General features: G+C 54.6%; 3 protein-coding genes across 3 annotated transcripts; all 3 read right to left on the bottom strand.

Moving 5' to 3' along the window:
* Window positions 1–4,002: 4,002 nt before the first annotated feature.
* On the bottom strand, window positions 4,003–5,192 carry LOC136100154 (hemoglobin subunit beta). Its single transcript, XM_065834998.2, has 3 exons — window positions 5,007–5,192; window positions 4,672–4,894; window positions 4,003–4,243 (listed from the first exon to the last, which is right to left on the bottom strand). Exons 1-3 carry the CDS (start codon window positions 5,096–5,098, stop codon window positions 4,115–4,117), a joined length of 444 nt encoding a protein of 147 aa, XP_065691070.1. The 5' UTR covers window positions 5,099–5,192; the 3' UTR covers window positions 4,003–4,114.
* Window positions 5,193–7,285: 2,093 nt separating this feature from the next.
* LOC136100160 (hemoglobin subunit beta-like) lies at window positions 7,286–8,837 on the bottom strand. Its single transcript, XM_065835011.2, has 3 exons — window positions 8,573–8,837; window positions 8,243–8,465; window positions 7,286–7,516 (listed from the first exon to the last, which is right to left on the bottom strand). Exons 1-3 carry the CDS (start codon window positions 8,662–8,664, stop codon window positions 7,388–7,390), a joined length of 444 nt encoding a protein of 147 aa, XP_065691083.1. The 5' UTR covers window positions 8,665–8,837; the 3' UTR covers window positions 7,286–7,387.
* A 7,194-nt stretch (window positions 8,838–16,031) lies between these two features.
* Window positions 16,032–17,510, bottom strand: LOC136100188 (hemoglobin subunit rho). Its single transcript, XM_065835061.2, has 3 exons — window positions 17,336–17,510; window positions 16,997–17,219; window positions 16,032–16,217 (listed from the first exon to the last, which is right to left on the bottom strand). The coding sequence occupies exons 1-3, from the start codon at window positions 17,425–17,427 to the stop codon at window positions 16,089–16,091; spliced, it is 444 nt and encodes a 147-aa protein (XP_065691133.1). The 5' UTR covers window positions 17,428–17,510; the 3' UTR covers window positions 16,032–16,088.
* Between the last annotated feature and the right edge of the window lie 2,228 nt (window positions 17,511–19,738).

The following is a 19,738-nucleotide window of genomic DNA, read 5'->3' as shown; positions in this document are numbered from 1 at the left end:
ATCATAGAACCATAGAACCATAGAACCATAGAATCATTTTGGTTGGAAGACACCCTCAAGACGATCAAGTCCAACTGTTTCACAGCCCTGTCTCTGCCCCATGTCCTGAGAACCTCATGTCCGTCTGTCCAACCCTCCAGGGATGGCGACTCCAGCACTGCCCTGGGCAAGATGTGTGCATGGGACTCGGCGAGGTGGGAGCCTTGTGTCTTGGCTCTCCCAAATGCTGGTTTCTGCCTTCCCTGAGCCTCTGTCAGCAAAATGATGAATATTCCAGACAAAATGCGCCCTGTGTCAGAGCAATACCGAGGGTTTTGCCACCAACAAACCGTGCAGACACCTGCACTGCAGCAGGACTCCATTCCCCCTGCACCAGCAGGAGCTCTGGGCAATGCTGGAGTTGCTCAGAGGATGCTCAGACTTTGCAGCCCAAATCTGCATTAACCCCATTGTCCTTTTCCCGTAAGAGAACTTGGCCTGCTTGGTTTACTTTTCCCTTTTGAAGCAGGAAGAAAATCACCTGAATGTTTTCCCCTCTGATGTAAAAGGACTGGCCAGATGTAAATCTCCTGAACTGGGAGCAAATATCAAACAGGATCACAGAATCACAGAATGCTTAGAGTTGGAAGGACTTCTGGAGATCATCTAGTCCAACCCTCTCATCACCTGTTTCATCCCAGTTCTGCTTTCATTCGCATCCATAAAGTGCAGGAGAAATGTGCTTTGAACACAAGGTTTGCCACTGCAGGATCTGCCGTGGGCTCAAAAAGCAGCAAAAGCTCAGCTCAGGGATGTCCAGCCCAGGGGGAGCCCAGGGCCTTTCCATGCTGATCCTGCCCTGACAAGGCGGCCGTATTTCATTTTCTCCACGTTCATCCAGAATGCACTCATCCTCCTTTGGTAGGAGGAGGTGATTTGGCCTCCTGTGAGAAAGAGAAGGGAAGGGAAGGGAAGGGAAGGGAAGGGAAGGGAAGGGAAGGGAAGGGAAGGGAAGGGAAGGGAAGGGAAGGGAAGGGAAGGGAAGGGAAGGGAAGGGAAGGGAAGGGAAGGGAAGGGAAGGGAAGGGAAGGGAAGGGAAGGGAAGGGAAGGGAAGGGAAGGGAAGAGAAGAGAAGAGAAGAGAAGAGAAGAGAAGAGAAGAGAAGAGAAGAGAAGAGAAGAGAAGAGAAGAGAAGAGAAGAGAAGAGAAGAGAAGAGAAGAGAAGAGAAGAGAAGAGAAGAGGAAGAGAAGGAAGGAAGGAAGGAAGGAAGGAAGGAAGGAAGGAAGGAAGGAAGGAAGGAAGGATACTGAATGATATTTTCCCCCTGATAATATCTCCCCCTTTAGTTGTAGACATTTTTTTCAATGGAATAGGGATGAATAATCTTTGTTAGAGTTGCCAGGTTGCCTCTTCTCAAGAAAATGTATTGCGCTAGGGCTGGCATGCTGGAGCATGATGATAAATCAAGTCGAGCGCTGCCGGGTGCATGGATGGGGAGAGAACGCGAAGGCAAAATGCTGCTGGGTTGATGCCAGCGCCCGACCTCCTGCACCACCGTATCGGCTCCTCCAGGACCCGCGGTGCTGCTGGTGCCCGGGCATCACCGAGGGTGTCACCTCCCACTGCACCGAGCATCACCGGCGGTGTCACCTCCTGCTGCATTGGGCGTCGCTGGGGGTGTCACCTCCTGCTGCTCCGGGTATCACTGGGAGTGTCACCTCCCACTGCAGTGGGCATCGCCGGGGGTGTCACCTCCTGCTGCATTGGGCATCACCGGGGGTGTCACCTCCTGCTGCTCTGGGTATCGCCAGGGGTGTCACCTCCCACTGCACCGGGCATCACAGGGTGTGTCACCTCCTGCTGCATTGGGCATCGCCGGGGGTGTCACCTCCTGCTGCATTGGGCATCACCGGGGGTGTCACCTCCTGCTGCATTGGGCATCGTTGGGGGTGTCACCTCCTGCTGCTCTGGGTATCGCCAGGGGTGTCACCTCCCACTGCACCAGGCATCACAGGGTGTGTCACCTCCTGCTGCATTGGGCATCGCTGGGGGTGTCACCTCCTGCTGCTCCGGGTATCGCCGGGGGTGTCACCTTCCACTGCACCGGGCATCACAGGGGGTGTCACCTCCTGCTGTATCAGGCATTGCCATGGTTGTCAGCATCAGGCACCACTGAGGGTGTCACCCCTCGCTGCACTGGGTGTCACCAGAGGTGTCACCTCCTGCTACACCAGGCATCACCAGGGTGTCACCTCCCACAGACCCAGAGATCTCCAGGGGTGTCACCTCCTGCAGACCTGGGCTTCATTGGGGGTGTCACCTTCTGCTGCACTGGGAATTGCCAGAAGTGTCACCTCCTGCAACACTGGACATCACTGGCAGTGTCACCTCTGGATGCACTGGACATGGTCAGGGTGTCACCTGCCACTGCACCAGCCATCACTGGGGTGTCACCTCCTGCAGCACTGGGCATCGCTAGGGGTGTCACCACTGGACATCACCAAGGGTGTCACCTCCCGCTGCAACAGGCGTTGCTGGGGGTCTCACCTCCCGCAGCCACTGCCATCACGCAGGAGCAAAGCGGGACCAGGTAAAGCAGCACAGGAAGGGGACATCCCCCAGGATCTGTTTGCTGGGGGGACAGGGACCAGGGTGCCAATGCTAAGCTGAGCCTGGGGACAGGGACTAAGGCCATGGGCAGTGCCAAGGGAACTGTCACCGTCCTGCCGTGCTGCCAGGTGCCGGCGATGGGACCCCTGTCCCTGTTCCTGGGGATGGGGACCCCATCAGGACCCCAACAGCAGCAGAACCCTCTGCTGCACTGACCTGAGGTCTGCGGTCTGCTCGGACCGTTTCTACCCCAGACAGCTTGTCTATGAGAGAAGACCCGCTTGTTCAAATAATTCAGTCTATGAACAACCACACTCACATTAAGGTCTACAAATATCCATCAAGAAACCTACGAAAAATCACGTAAGAATCTGGTTTTTTGGTGAGCTGACCGCGACCCTGCACTCCATGCCTGCCCAGACTCCCTGTAAAAGCACTTTGGGTCTTACCAGGAGTCACCTTCTCAGTGTCTGCCTTAGCACCAAAAAACAAAGTGCCTCTTCCTCTGAGAAATGTGTGCGAGAAGGGGGATTTACCGGCCACAAAGGGCTTCCGATAACCTGCAGTGGGTCAGGGACAGGAGGATGTGGTGCAGGAGTGTGGATGAAGCAGGGGCAGGACGCAGCGCAGACAGGTGTCAGAGATACCAAGACATAAAGTGATGCCCTCTTTTTTCCTTTAAAAAGTAGGCATTTCAGCTAACCATTGCTTTTAGTGCATCATGCTCAGATCAGACGGGGCAGACGGTGCTTCCCATGCCAAGAACAAACTCTATCCCAGAGAGTCCTGCTCTGCAGACACTTAATCGCCCGAATAGCTTTGCACGCACAGGGCATCGATTGAAACACACGTCCAGAAAATTACCGATATCACCACTATTATCAGGACCACCCCCTGCCGAGTTGCAGAATGGGTGGTGCAGGGTGAAGAAGAAGCGCATAAACAAAGTCTGGACAGGTCTTGATAGCAAAATGTTTATCTAAAACCTACCCCCACCCAGCTGGCTGCTTGGCCAGTATGAGTCAGCTCATTTCTCTGTGGGCCTTGTGCCAGGGATGAGCCAGGGTGGATTAAAGTCTTCGGTTTGTTTATCCTTCCTGAAAAACACAAATCCTCCAAGTTCCCCTCGCCTGCAGGAAAACACGCGGGTTTCACAGTAAAATACAACCCAGCTCCTCGATGCAAACACCCCGGTGCGTGACCACGGGGGCTGCAGGGCTGTATCTACCCAGTGCTCTGTAAATGTCATTTCCAGAGGCAAATCCCACACAACCCCCTCAGTAAAACCAAGCATAACAAAGGCAGGTGGTATTTTCTGGGAGCAAAATGCTCGCCCTGCTCAAGCTTACACCCCGTGGGTGCCCCAGGTCCCCCCAACCCCTCCAGCCCCTCAGGGAGACACGGACTCGGTGGGGATTTCACAGGATGATCTTTATTTGGGTGTTACGAGCTGTCAGCTCCAGAACATGTCAGACGGTGCGTGACACGCGGCTGGAGACGCTGCCGGGGTTTTCCTGCTGGCGTTTAGTGGTACTTGCGGGCCAGAGCGTGGGCCACCACACGGACCAGCTTTTGCCAGGCGGCCTGGCAGTCGGGAGTGAAATCCTTGCCGAAGTGGGCGGCCAGGACGATGATCAGGATGTCACCCAGGAGCTGGGGGGACAAGAGCACCCTTGGGTTAGCAAAGCCCAGAAACCTGCAGATCCTCCTCCGCTTCGCTCTTGCTCCTTCCCCTTGGCTCAAACCTCTTCCTGCCCAACAACCACTTCTGCTTTACTCTCCCTCTCTATTTCTGCACTGAAGCCACCTCCTGGCTGCCTTCCCCACTCCGGTGCACCCCCCAGGCGGCCCCTCCATCACCATCACCACTCAGCCCCTTCGGTGCTTTCTCACCAAACTGCAGGTTGGTCCCTTCCCTCTCTGTCCCTCTCCTGCATCTTCCCCCCAACCCCAACCACCAGCCCCTCATCATCCTGCACATCTAGGGTGACCCTCACATAGGGGGCTTGGGGCTGGGGGAGAAACTTCCCGCAAAGATGTGGTGTGGAGGGGGTGGTCCCGCGGTCAGGAGTGTGTCTCACCCTGAAGTTCTCGGGGTCCACGTGCAGCTTGTCACAGTGCAGCTCGGACAGCTGGGCGAAGGTGCCCTTGATGTTGTCCAGGTTCTTCACAGCATCCCCGAAGGAGGTGAGCACTTTCTTGCCGTGGGCGCGGACATTGGGGTTGCCGATGATGGCGGTGGCACTGGAGAGGTTCCCAAAGGAAGAGAAGAACCTCTGGGTCCAGGGGTAGACGATCAGCAGCCTGGGGAGAGATGGAGGGACACAAGCAGACACAGACACGTTAATACTCCCATGATCGGAGTGGTTTCTTTCTCCAGGGTGCAGCTGAGCAGGTGCCGGGGAGCTGGACCTACCTGGCCAGGGCCTCAGCACCGCACTCGGCCACATTGACCTTGCCCCAGATGCTGGTGATGAGCTGCTTCTCCTCGGCTGACCAGTGCACCATGGTGTCGGCTGGAGGGTAGCGTGCGGCTCTCGGCGGGTACGGAGGAAGTTTCGGCTCTTGCTCCCAAGGGGATCGCACGTTGGCGAGCAGCTCTCCCCATTTTTATATGCTCCGCCGGGCCCCTCCTCTTCCCCGTGCACCCCTCCATTGGCTGGGCCCCCGGGGGGGCCCCGCAGTCCTGGCACCCCGAGGGAGGGGACGCGGCACCAGGGTGGGGCGCAGGGCAAGATGCCCAGATCCAGCGCTGGGACGGGCTTGGTGGCCGCCCTCCCCCTGCCTTTGATTTCCAGCTGTGCAGCTCCCTACTGAAGGGTGGCATTTATCTCCACGCAAAGTCCAAGCATGGCTCCACGTGAGTCCCGTGTAAGCCCTCCGAGGAAGCTTTGTGCAAGGCTTGGTGCCCCTCGTACGGTGCAAACCAGAATGGGCTCCATGGCTGCAAGGCAGAAGACTCAGACGTGGGGCTGTTGGATCCTCCCTCTGAATGCACAGGTGGCGTGCAAGCACTTTCTCTTTGTCCGCTTCATGCAGGACCTGTCAGGCTTAGAGTTCTCCTTGTTCTTTCCTATCAGCAATTTCACAGTTTGCTAAGTTTAGGGTAGCACTAAGAAAACCATGGGCAGTAGCTTGCACTCAGAGAGCTCCTGTCTCAGAGAGCCTGTTAGCAGAGGTCAACCCAGGCTGGAAGGGAAACGTTACAACACAGGGCACACCAGTAGCTTGCAGGACGTTGGTTCACAGGGGTCCCAGGAGAGGTGGGGAAGGCTGGGTATACTGGGGTCTGCGCAAATGTGCAGCAGGAAGCAGTGCCTGACCCTGCAATTTGGCGACCGGCAATTGTCCTCCTGGGTGGTGGGAGAGGCAACTGGGTCTCTTGGGGCTGCACATCTGTTCCTGCTCCCAACGAGGGTGGGACGCAGGAGCTGAGGCTACATGGAGCTTGTGGGGCCAGAATAGGGAATGCTAACTGGTCCAGAGGGGTCTGGATGACCATGGAGCAATGTGTGGGCCTTGGCCAAGGGCGGTGGGCCAAGGGCCACTTGTGATGGGCGCACCAGCTCTCCTCTGCCTGCTCACTCAGAACAACAGAATCACAGAGTAATTTGGGTTGGAGGGAACTTCCCAGCTCCCCAGTGCCACCCCTGCCATGACAGGGACATCTTCACAGCTCAGGTTGCTCAGAGCCCCGTCCAGCCTGGCCTGGGATGTCTCCAGGGATGGTTCATCCACCACCTCTCTGGGTACCTGGGCCAGGTTCTCACCACCCTCAGGGACAACAATTTCTTCCTCATGTCCAGCCTGAATCTCCCTCCTTTAGTTTAACCCATCATCCCTTGTCCTGTCACAACAGACCCTGCTCAAAAGTCTGTCCCCATCTTTCTTCTCAGCCCCTTCTGAGTATGGAAAGGCCACTTCAGGAGGGGGCTTGGCCAAAGGACCCTGGGGCCAGGCCTGGGGGTGACACTGCTCCCCAGATCTCCTCGTTGAACAGCACGGCTTTTACGGCAGACCTGGTCCGGAGCCATTCGTTCTGCCTTCTCCTTGATAAGAGCCACCAAAAACCCCAAACGTGTCCCCAGGCCGCTCTCAGTGCTGTGGGGATGCTCCCGGTCTGGACGCAGGAGCCGGTGAGGGCCATGGTCCTCATCATGGCATGGAGACTATTCCGGGAATTCCATTTTGCACGTGGAAGGTTGGATGTAGTGGCCAGTGAAACCAGATGCTCTCCTTCCTGTACACGAAATTACTGTTCTTGGTGTGTTTTTTTCCATAACAGATAGTTGTGTCTGTTACATTCTGCCTTTAATAATACCAGAATGATAATGATTTAAACAAAATGTCATGAAAAAAGCATTTTTCCTTCCATGAAGGAGGTTACAAACCCTGGGCCTAATCTCACTGCCACCTCTCTCAGTACATGTTTTTTCCACTTAATCTGTGAAAACCTTAAAACATTCAATGCAATGACGCCTCGAAAAAGCAACGGTGTATTTCTCTCTACATTTCGTGGTGTGTTTAATTGGTTTTTGTCTTGAATGTTCCCCTGAGTTCTCTATCTTAGACAAGTCTCACGTGAATTCATAGACAAGACCGTGGCTCTCGTTGCCCTGTGTGTGATTACCCCCTTCCCATTCCCCAGCACCCCGGGGTGGCCTCCACTCCTTCCCACAGAGAGGCAGACACCTCTTCACGGATGAAGCAGTTGGTGTTTATTTGGCAATCAGAGGCCAGCAGAACCAGAGGGTGTTTCTCCACGAGCACCTCTGGGCGCAAACGCTTGCGGGAGGCTCAGTGGTACTCGTGGGCCAGCGCGTGGGCCACCACGTGGACCATCTTCTCCCAGGCGGACTGGCAGGCGGGGGTGAAGTCCTTGCCGAAATGGGAGGCCAGGACGATGATGAGGATGTCACCCAGGAGCTGGCGGGGGAAGCAGAAGAAGCCATCAGCCCGGTGCTGCCCCCGCTTCCCTCCCCACCATCGCACCACCCAGGTGTTCCTGCATGGACACCAGTTTTTTGGGAATTAATCGCAAAACAAGGAATGCATTTATCACAGACCTGTGCACAGCACCAGGCTCCTGGCACAACTTGAATCTCTGGTGGTCACCAGGACACCTCAGTGTTCTGGATCCTCTTCCCCAACGCCTTCCCCTGCCTGCCATGCAATGTCCTCCCTCTGCTTCAGCTGGGTTTATCCTTTCCTTCCATTTCCCTACCCACCCGTGCTTTCTCAGGGCTCAGATCCCCTCCTGATGAAGTAGCTGTGTTTATTTTCTCTCTGGGTTTAAACAACCGATCACAGCCAAGCTCAACTCTTCCCTCCAAATCCTGCCTCAGTTTCTTCTGTTCTGGTCTCTGGCTGCTCCAAGCCAGTCACTTCCTACCAACAGGTATCTGGTTCTGCACTTCATACCTGTCTGCCTCAGCTGGGTCGTCCCCTCACACATCCCAGCCCCAAAACTCCTCTCTATTCTCCCCAAATATTCACTCCCTTCCCCTCCATCGCCCCTGCCCTCAGCAGAGCCCCAGGCTCTGGGTTTCTCTCCAGATCTGATTGACCATCAGACACCTCAGAGACCCGAACTCCCTCTCCAGAGAGCAGGAACCCCTGCCCAGCTGAGCCTGGACTCCCAGCACAGCTCACCCTGAAGTTCTCGGGGTCCACGTGCAGTTTCTCGCAGTGGAGTTTGCTCAGCTGAGCAAAACATTTCTTGATGTTGTCCAGGTTCTTCACAGCATCCCCGAAGGAGGTGAGCACTTTCTTGCCATGGGCACGGACCAAGGGGTTGCCATTGATGGCGGTGGGGTTGGAGAGGTTCCCGAAGGAAGAGAAGAACCTCTGGGTCCAGGGGTAGACGATCAGCAGCCTGGGGAGAGATGGAGGGACACAAGCAGACACAGACACGTTAATGCTCCCATGATTAGAGTGGTTTCTCTGGGTGCAGCCAAGCAGGTGCCTGGGAGCTGGACCTACCTGGACAAGGCCTCAGCACCACATTCGGCCACGTTGACCTTGCTCCAGATGCTGGTGATGAGCTGCTTCTCCTCGGCTGTCCAGTGCACCATGGTGTCGGGTGGTGGGTTTACCTGGGGCGTCCCTGAACAAAGATGAAGAAGTGGAGCCGAAGTGTGCCCCAGGGATTTTTATACACTAGTAACAGCTTGTCCTAATCTCAGTTCACGTAGCTATTGGTTGGGGCTGGGGAGGGCGCTGGGCTGCACAAGGAAAGATAGCAATTTTGGATGCTGTCCAAGGGGAAAAGAGGCCCTTTCCCCCCTCTGCCCTGGAGTGGACAAGCATCATCTCGCACCCATGGAGTTGTATCCGCGGTCCCGAGCGCAGGTGGAGCTGCCTGCGCGGCTCCTCCATGGCCGTGGGCTCCCCGAATTGCAGAGGCAGCTGGAGGCTGGGGGCTGGACATGCACTGCTGACCCGAGAAGACAGGCAGTGAGGTTCAAAGAGGTTGTAGTCTTTGTCTTGACCATGTTTTCAGACTTGTAATGGTGCATTGATACCCCGCACTGCTGGGGTTCCTCCTGAACAACTCCGGGCATCATAGAATCACAGAATCATAGAATCACAGAATCATTTTGGTTGGAGGAGACCCTCAGAATCACCAAGTCCAACCCATTCCCCCAGCCCTGTCCCTGCCCCATGTCCTGAGAACCTCCTGTCCGTCTGTCCAGCCCTCCAGGGATGGTGACTCCAGCACTGCCCTGGGCAGCCTGTTCCAATGCCCCACAGCCCTTTGGGGAAGAAATTGTTCCCACATCCAACCTCAACCTCCCCTGGGCAACTTGAGGCCGTTTCCTCTGCTCCTGGCGCTTGTTCCTGGGGAGCAGAGCCCGACCCCCCTGGCTCCAAGCTCCTTTCAGGCAGTTCAGAGATCAGAAGGTCTCCCCTCAGCTCCTGTTCTCCAGCTGAACCCCCAGCTCCCTCAGCCGCTCCCATCACACTTGTGCTCCAGCCCCTCACCAGCTCCATTCCCTTCTCTCCACTCGCTCCAGCACCTCAAGGCCTTTCTTGGCCTGAGGGGCATCATCCACCCCAGTCTTAAAGGATCAGAGATTCACTGGGAAAGAAGGGCTGAAGGATCACTCCCAAATCTAGGGCTCATAATTTAAATGCAAGAGCCTCCTTTCGTGTCTGTCCCAGTAAAGAGCTTCAGAGTTGTCATCCATCGTTGTTGTCCATCGTTGCTATCATCGTTGTCTATTGCTGTTGTCCATCATTGTTGTCCATTGTTGTTTTCCGTCATTGTTGTCTGTACTTTTCTGAGTCTGAGCTCTCCCATTGCCCATCCCCAGTACCATTCCCTGTCATTAGAGGAAGTGGATCCATCTCGAAGGCACAACTCTGGTTGGGGCTGGGGAGGGCGCTGGGCTGCACAAGGGAAGATAGTGTCTAGAGCACAGTGTTACCACCAGCCTCAGTCTATGAGGAGTCCCGAGCTGGACGTGTCACGCACCTGGGTGGTCTGTCCCATGTGATGCCAGCAGAGTCTACATACAGAGTACTGTGCAAAACCAGTTCATTTCATCTGCTAGCCCTCCAGAAAGAGGACAACACAGCCTTCATTTCGATTTATTTCAGATTTTGAATGCCTTGCTACTGTGCAGGGCTGATGACTGTCCCTTAGTCTAATAACTGGGCAAATTTGAGGCACAGTTCTTAGCCTCCCCAAATCAGAAATTGGATGTACACCAAATAAAAAGCAGAACCAAATAGGGAACCATGTTTATTTTTTCTGAGTGCTGGCAGAATTATGCGATAAAACCTTGTCTACATTGCAAAAGTTGGATGGTTTTGCTATCTCGGGCACTAGCACCGAGGAACCCTTGAGCGCAGACACTGCTTATACGAGAAGAAAAGAGTTTGTTTAATATATAGTGTACTTCATACCCCAAAAGGAATAAGCAGTCCTGGCAAAGCAGCATAGCTACTGTTGGCAGAGCTGTCTTGATCAGATTGCTTCTTCACATAAAATATTTCAGCCCAAGAAGCAGCTTTGCAGGGATCGTCCCTCGCTGCATGCGAGATGAATTCTGTCCTCTTGTCCTCTTGGCAGCGAGCTTTACAAACCTGAAGAGCACGATCTTGTCTCTTATCTGCCTGCTCCAAATAAACCTGTCAATAAGTTCTCCCAGCCTTACCTCTGGTCAATACCGTTACTCCCTGCAGTTACTGTCTCTTTCAAAATTGTGGCTTTTTTCCACCCTGATACTTAACAGAGCATCTCGATCCAAGATGTTTCAGAACAACAGGGGAGTTTGTCAAGGTATTCTTACCAGTGTAATTTTTGCAAACAGTGTCCTGATGCACTGTAGGATGTGTTGATGCCCTTAAAATCATGGAAGAAGCATGTGACACAGGTACTGAGCTCTGCCCGGAGACTGCAGCTGTAACTGGTGACCTATCCAATTCCATCTCTAGTTCTGCTGTGTGTGCAGATTGGTTCATGCACGTGCTTTCCCAGTTAATACAGACATAGGAAATGAGGGGGCTGTAATGCCAGTAAAGTGCTCTGTGGACGCAGCTCCCAGGTGACTTATTAGCAGTGTGGACTGGTGACCTGGTGGCATCAGCCCCATGGTGCCTGGGGACCAGAGCAGCTGGGATGCACCATCCCATGGGGATAGTTCCCAATGCTCATCTCAGGCACGAGGTGAGATGCTCAAAAAAGAGAAGCAGCAAAAGATGAACAGCTCTTGGGGCTTGCTGAGCTTCACCTTATCTTTCCCTCCTTCTCCTTCAGCCCTGTCCATCCCCAGCCCACACGGCTTCTCCTCGTGGGCAGCAGCATCTCCTGGGATCACAGTGTCCCTGCCCAGGAACATCATCCCATCCTGGCAAGTGATTCCTTCAAAGTACTTTTCACATCATCTCCGGCAGCGGCATTAGTGCCACAGGGCAGCTGCCAGCTGACAGAAGGGAGAAAGCATGAGATTGCACTCCCTGTGAAAGACTTCCGAGGGCTTTTGAGTTTTAGGATTAATCAACCACAAAGACATTTTAAGGAAACCCGCTATGTTGGGCATGCCCAGAGGCTGTTTACAACAGTCGCGCAGCAGTCCACGATGCCAGCAAAGGCATGAGCTCACCGTCGAGCACATACAGCCCCTAAGGTGCCTGCAAGGATGGCAGAGGGATCTCGGCCAGGACACCACGAGCATCGGCTGTGAGCAGCGATGAGACACGAAAACCAAAGGCACAACTGCCCAGACAGTCCCAGCCCTGCGCTCTGCTTGGGGCTCCTCCGGGGGACCCATCCATCTCACCCATTTTTATAACAAAGAGCTCATTTTAAGTACATTTTGAAATCACTTGTTTTACGGCTTGGGGGCAGAGGCCTGGCTGCCAGTTTTGTGATGCTCAGAGCTCTCAGTGCAGGGGTTCATAGAATCACAGAATATCCTGAGCTGGAGGGACCCACAGATCACGGAGTCCAACTGCTGTCCCTGCAGTGACACCCCACAGGTCACCCCGTGTGTCTGGGGACGCTGTCCAGTCTCTTCTTGAACACTGTCAGGTCGGGCCGTGACACCTCCCTGGGAGCCTGTTCAGTGTCCTGCAACCTCTGGGTGAAGAACCTTTGCCTCATGTCCCACTGACCCTCCCTGGCACATCTCCTGCCGTTCCCTCGTTGGTTACCAGAGAGAAGAGACCAGCACCTGCCCCTCCTCCTTGTCTGTTGAGGGGGATTTTTGGTGGCACAGGGTGGAAGGGGAAATGTTGATCACAACATACCGAATAGAGGCAATTTCTGTAGCTTTTTTCGCAGTTCACAGAGTCAAAGGGAGATCTGCTTTTCCCTCGTGCCCCCACAGCAACAACTTGCAGCATCCTTATCCCCAGCAGCAAAACTGGAGGACCTTTTGCTGCTCAGGACTCTTCCCTCGAGCATCCTTCGATCTGTTCCCTTTGGTGTGGGCGGAATACCCCCATAGCCCTTCTTCATCTCTTGGTCCCACACTGGGACGTGCCCACTTCCATGGACTAGAACCATCCCTTTTTACAGACAAACCATTCCAATGATGGCAAAAGGCAGCTACACTGACAGCCTTTCCAAACCAAGCAGAATTTATTGGTCACTCTGATTGCGGCAGGCAGTGTCCCGCGCCAAGCTTTACCCGAGCCCTTATCAGCAGGAGCGGCAGCTGTGCCCAGCCTCTGCGGCTCTGGATGCCGGCCAGACTCTTCTGTCTCCTCCAAAACGTTCTGTTTCTTGTGTCTTGTGCCAGTAGATCTTGGTTCCCACTTTATTTGCTGTGCTCTTCCCTTCCAAGCTCAACAGGCCTGTCCAGGCTCATCCCACTCGGTGCCAGCATCTCTTGGTCTCCCGGCTGAGGGCAGGAGCTCAGTCTGTCCGCTTTGGGTGGAAGCAGCAGGCAGAAGAATAGAAATATGCACCAGACAGCCCTGCCTGGGTCAGGCCATGGAGGGTTGGAACCGCTTTGAAGGGTCTCTGGTCTCCAAAAGACTGTTTGCACCATGCAGGGAACCTGGGGATCGCTGTCAGCATCTGGGGCTCACTGAAATGGCCAAGGTGGAGCCAGGTACTGAACGTAGCCAACTGCTAATCACAGAACCATAGAATCACAGGATGGTTTGTGTTGAGGGGACCTTCCCAGCTCCCCAGTCCCCCTGCCATGACAGGGACATCTTCACCAGCTCAGGGTGCTCAGAGCCCCATCCAGCCTGGCCTGGGATGTCTCCAGGGATGGTTCATCCATCACCTCTCTGCCCAACCTGGGCCAGGCTCTCACCACTCTCAGAGCCAACAATTCCTTCCTCATGTCCAGCCTGAAAGGATCAAGCTAATGATGAAACTGATGGTTCGGAGTCCCCTGGTCACTTGGTGGCTCTCAGCCCTGCCCAGGCGTCCCAGCATCACTCTGCTCTGCCACTGCAGAGATGTCCAATGACCATTTTATCTTGCGGTGAAACACCAGCGCTGTGTTAGCCCTCTCTGACTGTGCTGGTGAGGTTGGGCTCTCCTCCCCAAGGGGTACGTTCTGCACAGCGTGATGGCCTGGAGATGCACAGCCGATTCCTGCTTTCCCACCATGAAGGAAGGAGATATCAGTGACATCGCATCCTCAGTAAGAGCTGTTAGAGCGACTGATGCAACACTGCTAGGACCAGGCAGCATCTTTGCAACACCAGGCTTGCCGTGGTGTTCACCTAACCTGCCCCCAGGGCTTGCCTCTAAACCTGCTTTGGGTTCAGATAGGCTGTTGGTGGCCACAGCTTTGCTCTCACTTCATAAAAGAGATGGACAACTCTCACTTGAAAAGCCTGGCACAGGCATTCTGCAACACCAGCACCCCATCCTGCCCCTTGCCTGTACCTCTAAGTGCAGATTAATGCCACCAGGACCATCCAGCTGCTGGTCATAGCGCACAGTCAAGGAGCAGGACACACTCCACATCACCACTGTGAGGTGCCGACGGGTGGGAGGGGAGGAACAGAACAATTAAGACATTCACAGACACTGTGGCAAAAACATTCCTGAGGTCCACGGTCCCTCTGCAAATGTCTACAGGTTTGGGACTCAAACAGGTGAATAGCCAGAGTGTGTGCAGATGGATGCAACCACCAGCATTTTATTAATGTTATGTGCACCAGTGCCTCAAGGGTTTGGCGGCGACTGCCAAGGTTTTGACCTGCACTTTTGTGCTAGCCGGAACCAGACGCCGAGAACAGTATTACCTCCTGAAATCGTGCTGAAATGCCCATTTTCTGACGAAAAGGAGAATGATGTACTGCAGGAAAGCTGGACTGTCTCCTGCTTTTTTAATTTTCGTTTTTATTTCCCTCTTGACCAGGGTGTTCTCGGTGCTGCCAGTGGGGCTGGATCCTTTGCCTTTCGAACAGGCCATCTGTGTAGCATAGAGGGGTCATAAACACAAACCTCCACTTTATCAGGACAAAGGCAGAAAATTTATTCCTAAATCACGCAAAAGAAGGATTTCGTCATTCTGAGACACCAGCGTATCTGTCCTTGTTGCTTTTTAGGTTATTCCTGGCAAAGCATTGCTGAAACTCATGTACTTACACAGAATCCTTCCATTACAGTGGAAAAACATTCTTCCATTAAGCCAGTCTCAGTAAGAAAAATCTCGGCTGGGTCGGGTTTAAAAGCTGCCCTCATCCCCTCCTCTTGACATTTTTAGGTATAACATTCTGATCAAAACACACAAGAGCAACCGTAAGAGCGTTTTCACTGCTGATACAGAAAATGCTTTTGATCAACATCATCTACGTCAGTACTAAAATATGAAGGGCCAAATTTCTGCCTAATCTAGGCTGTCTTCAGTGAATGTCTGCAAATTTATATCCCTGCATGTGTCACAGGTTTGGGCCAGAGGAGCCTCTGCTTGCCCTGCAGCTCGACCTTTGGTGCAGAACAGGTCAGAAAACCCCCACCAACAACTTCTGGCAAGCTCAGAGGGACTAAGCGTGCTGGGACATGGGCATTGCTGGTTTAGACACCACTATTGTCCCACTGGAGCTTCATGTGCATGGGCCACCACAACATCACTTTGTGCCTGGATCTCCAGGACCAGCGCCATCAGGCAGGCAGGAATGGGCAGTAACAAGGGGGCTGATGCCTTTTGGAGAAAACCCCAATATGCAGGAAATATGGGGATGCTGTTTGACAGGTGATTGAACATGAGCCAGCGTGTGCCCAGGTGGCCAAGAGGCCACAGCATCCTGGCTGGGACCAGCACTGGGGTGGCCAGCAGGCCCAGGGCAGTGACCGAACCTGTGCTGGGACCTGGGGAAGCCAAACCGCCAATCCTGGGGGTGGTTCTGGGCCCCTCACACCAAGAAAGGCCTTGAGGTGCTGGAGCGAGTGGAGAGAAGGGACCGGAGCTGGTGAGGGGCTGGAGCACAAGTGTGATGGGAGCGGCTGAGGGAGCTGGGGGGTTCAGCTGGAGAACAGGAGCTGAGGGGAGACCTTCTGATCTCTGAACTGCCTGAAAGGAGCTTGGAGCCAGGGGGGTCGGGCTCTGCTCCCCAGGAACAAGCGCCAGGAGCAGAAGAAACGGCCTCAAGTTGCACCAGGGGAGGTTGAGGTTGGATGTGGGAACAATTTCTTCCCCAAAGGGCTGTGGGGCATTGGAACAGGCTGCCCAGGGCAGTGCTGGAGTCACCATCCCTGGAGGGCTGGACAGACGGACAGGAGGTTCTCAGGACAGGGGGCAGCGACAGGGCTGGGGGAATGATTGGACTCAACAATCTTGAGGGGCTTTTCCAACCAAAATGATTCTGTGATTCTATGAAAAGCAGCCTCTCCTTTGCCCAACCTGACTGTCTTTTTGGAATGTGATACTCCCAGGATCCCTGAGCCCATCTCCCCTTTCACATCCCCTGCTCCCTCCCTCCCACCCCACAGGCAGCCGCAGAGACACAGCAGAACAAAAAGTCCAGAAAATGCGGGTTTTTTAATTGACTGTTACAGACACATCTGCCTCCAGATGATTTAATGGTACTTGTAGGCCAGAGCATGGGCCACCACCCCGACCAGCTTCTGCCAAGTGGCCTGGCAGGCAGGATTGAAGTCCCTGCCGAAGTGTGCGGCCAGCACGATGATGAGGATGTCACCCAGGAGCTGGAGAGGAGAAGGAAGGAAACCAGGTCAGCATGGTGCTGAGCACCCCTTGGTCCTGCGCAGGACCCAGGGACCTGCGGCTGGAGGGAACCCAGGTCTCTGGTGGGTCCCAGAGGATGCAACCCAGGGAAGCTCTTCTAGCCGAAGTGCAGGAAAATTGTCCTGTGCTGGCTACATGCGCCAGCATCCTCATCCTCTGTCTCTGCTGCTTCTCACACCTGCTTTTTCCAGCCTCTAGACTTTATTTCCAGACCTTTTCTGTGACACCTCATGCCCTCTTGAGCAGAGGGTTAGGGGCAGTGTGAGGTCTCCCTGCTACACCCTCAAAGTCAGGCTTAAACAGAGACTAAAACGGAGGCCATCAACCACATCCAACTCTCTCAACCCCTTCCAGCCTGAACTGCTGCATCTCTTCACCCACAGTGATTTCCCAGCCCCCTGTACCCTGATCTCCTCTGCTTCATCCCTCTCCCACTCCTCTCCCTCATCTGCTGACCTTGTCCTCACGCTCAGAGCTGTCCTCTGTCTCTAACCCCAGTCTACATCTCTTCCCATCAGTGTCCAGTTCCCGACCATCCCATGCTTACTTTTCCCTCTCCAGCCTTGGAAAAAGGGGACACAAAGTGGTCCCCATCCCTGGGGCCAGAAGGTGCCAGGGAGAGGTGGCATATGTGGCACCGACACAGGGGCAGCACCTTCAGGCTCCCCACCCTCAGCCCCACCAGGCTCCCTGCATCTTCTCGCACAAGAGAGAGGGTCAAACCCTAAGCACAGCTCACCCTGAAGTTCTCGGGGTCCACGTGCAGCTTCTCGCAGTGCAGCTCAGACAGCTTGGAAAAGGTCGTCTTGATGTTGTCCAGGTTCTTCACAGCTTCCCCGAAGGAGGTGAGCACTTTCTTGCCATGGGCGCGGACCTTGGGGTTGCCGATGATGGCGGTGGCGCTGGAGAGGTTCCCAAAGTTATCAAAGAACCGCTGGGTCCAGGGGTAGACGATCAGCAGCCTGGGGAGAGATGGAGGGACACAAGCAGACACAAACACATTAACGCTCCCAAATGCACTTGTCATGGTTTCTCTCTCCAGGGTGCAACTGAGCAGGTGCCCAAGAGCTGGACCTACCTGGACAGGGCCTCGGCACCACATTCCTCCACGTTGACCTTGCCCCAGATGCTGGTGATGAGCTGCTTCTCCTCGGCTGACCAGTGCACCATGGTGGCAGGCGGGTTTGCTCGGAGCTGCGGGAGGACACAGACGCCGTAGCTGAGCTGCAGACCCCACGGAGGCTTTTATCCCCTGCCCGCAGCTCCTCCCCGTCCCGCCCCGGGGGGTCATTGGCTGGGGACGGGGTGGGGGTCCCCAGCAGCAGTGGGCTGGTCTGTCCATGGAGTGGTCAGTCTGCAGTGAGGTGTGGTCTTCAAGGAAAAAGCCCTGTGACTTGCTTAACAGGCAGGCTCAGGACACAATTCTCTGTTATCTCACACTCCGTCCCCCTGTGACTGCCTGCTCACCGCAGCCGTGCACAGGCCACCCCATGTCCTGCACCCTGCAGCAGGCACTGACCCATGTGTGTGATTCTGCGTCCAGTGCTGGGCTCCCCAGTTCAAGTAAGACAAGGAGTCAGTGGAGAGAGTGCAGGGAGGGACACAAAGATGCTGAGGGGTCTGAAGCATCTTTGTGTGAGGAAAGGCTGGGAGAGCTGGGGCTGCTGAGCTGGAGAAGAGAAGCTGAGAGGGATGTGATCAATGATCAATAGCTCAGGGTGGGTGTCAGAGGATGGAGCAGACTCTGTTCAGTGGTGCCCAGCGCCAGGGTGAGGGGCAACGGGCACAGACTGAACCACAGGAGGCTCCATCTGAACATGAGCAGAACCTTGTGTGCTGGGAGGTGCCAGAGCCTGGCCCAGGCTGCCCAGAGCGGGTGTGGAGTCTCCTTCTCTGAGACATTCAAACCCCCTGGGATCCTGTGTGATCTGCTCTGTGACCCTGGGTGATCTGCTCTGTGACCCTGCGTGATCTGCTCTGTGACCCTGTGTGAGCAGGTGGGGCTGGGGATCTACAGAGGGCACAACTCAACCAGCCCGGGATGCTGGGATTCTGTGATTCTGTGTGCTGGGTGCATCACAACCACCTCATGGCTGCAGCACCCAACCTCTGAGTCCTCTCAGGATTTACAGGCTCTCCAAACTTGAGGGATTCATCTCTAATGGGATAGATGACCTGATTTATGAACTTAGGTGCTTCACAGACCCTTGTGCACAGGAACACGCTCTTGGGGATGCTGAGTGCTCCTGCCCTTGGCTGCAGCCCTGCAGCCCTGGACACACAGACAAGTCCCTGTCCGTTCTCCTAAGCAGACACCTTTCATCAGGCGAAATTGTGGAAAACATCAGCCCATCCGTCCTGTTCCTCCACACCCAAACCAAGTGCTTTAAATCAGGGATGTGCAGCCCGGCTTGGTGTCAATGAAACAGCGATCACCTCCTCGTGCTCCAGGTTCTGAGAAGGATCCTTGTGGGTCCCTTCCAGATCAGCACATTGTATGAATATCCATGTGGGAAGCTGGTGCCGAGGCAGCTGTGACTGGGGCGGGCTCCTCTGCTCTTTTAATGTATTAACAGTATTAATGAGGCTGACACTTCACTAGCCTCTCCCTCCTGGGAAATCAAATGCCTTGCACAAGGGTAACAGGACCCTCCATGCTACAACCAGACCAGCAACATCCATTTCCACCAGTTCAAGGTCTGGACAAAGGCTTTTGTTTGACTCAGTGTCACCTTCACGTTGAATTACGTGGGTATTTTCCCATTTTTCAGGCTTCAGCTGAAGCTGTGCTCCAGGATGCAGGAAATGTGGGGCATCCTGACAAGAGCATGGACTTTGGGTCTGTTTGTGGCAGTTTAGGGGGTTTCGTCCAGACTTCTGTTTCATTCCGGTTACTGGTTGATACTGGTCCATTAATCGCACCAGAACCACACCTAGCAGTGACACAAGCCCATCACTATGGTCCTGTTGGGGTGGTTCACATCTGTGGTCACATCTCAGCTTCTTTCCACAGGGTCCAAAGAGGCATTATTCATTTTCAAAAGTTCCGAGTCCTTGGCAAGACTCGCAGGCCCCCTTGAGCAGCGAACGAGCCGCCGGAGCGGTCTGATAACACCGTGCGGAGCGGGGGCTGCTCAGCGCAGATAAATGTGTCGTGCAGGTGGCCAGCGCTTGCTTTAGCTCCTCACCTACCGAGCCGACACACAGCCACACGCCCCCCGTTCCGAGGAGATATGAAGACTTCAGAAGCTGTCAATTTTCAATAAGACAGGGCTCAAAGAGCGAAATCCAACGTGTGCGACCCTAGATTCACAAGCAGATATTCCCACCACGCGAGTCAGCCCATAGGGTTGAGCACAGAGCTGCTCAGAACAGCTGCACGCTCAGCTGGGGATGACAATAAGTGACCCCCCCAGCCTTTTCATTTACTGCTTCTCCCATCCTGTATGTAGCCTGCATTTCTTGGCAGACTCACATTGAA

This window comes from Patagioenas fasciata, chromosome 1 (genome assembly GCF_037038585.1).
Source record: "Patagioenas fasciata isolate bPatFas1 chromosome 1, bPatFas1.hap1, whole genome shotgun sequence".
Taxonomy (NCBI): domain Eukaryota; kingdom Metazoa; phylum Chordata; class Aves; order Columbiformes; family Columbidae; genus Patagioenas; species Patagioenas fasciata.
The sequence above is the reverse complement of the archived record's forward strand: the minus strand, read 5'-3'. Positions and strand labels throughout refer to the sequence as shown.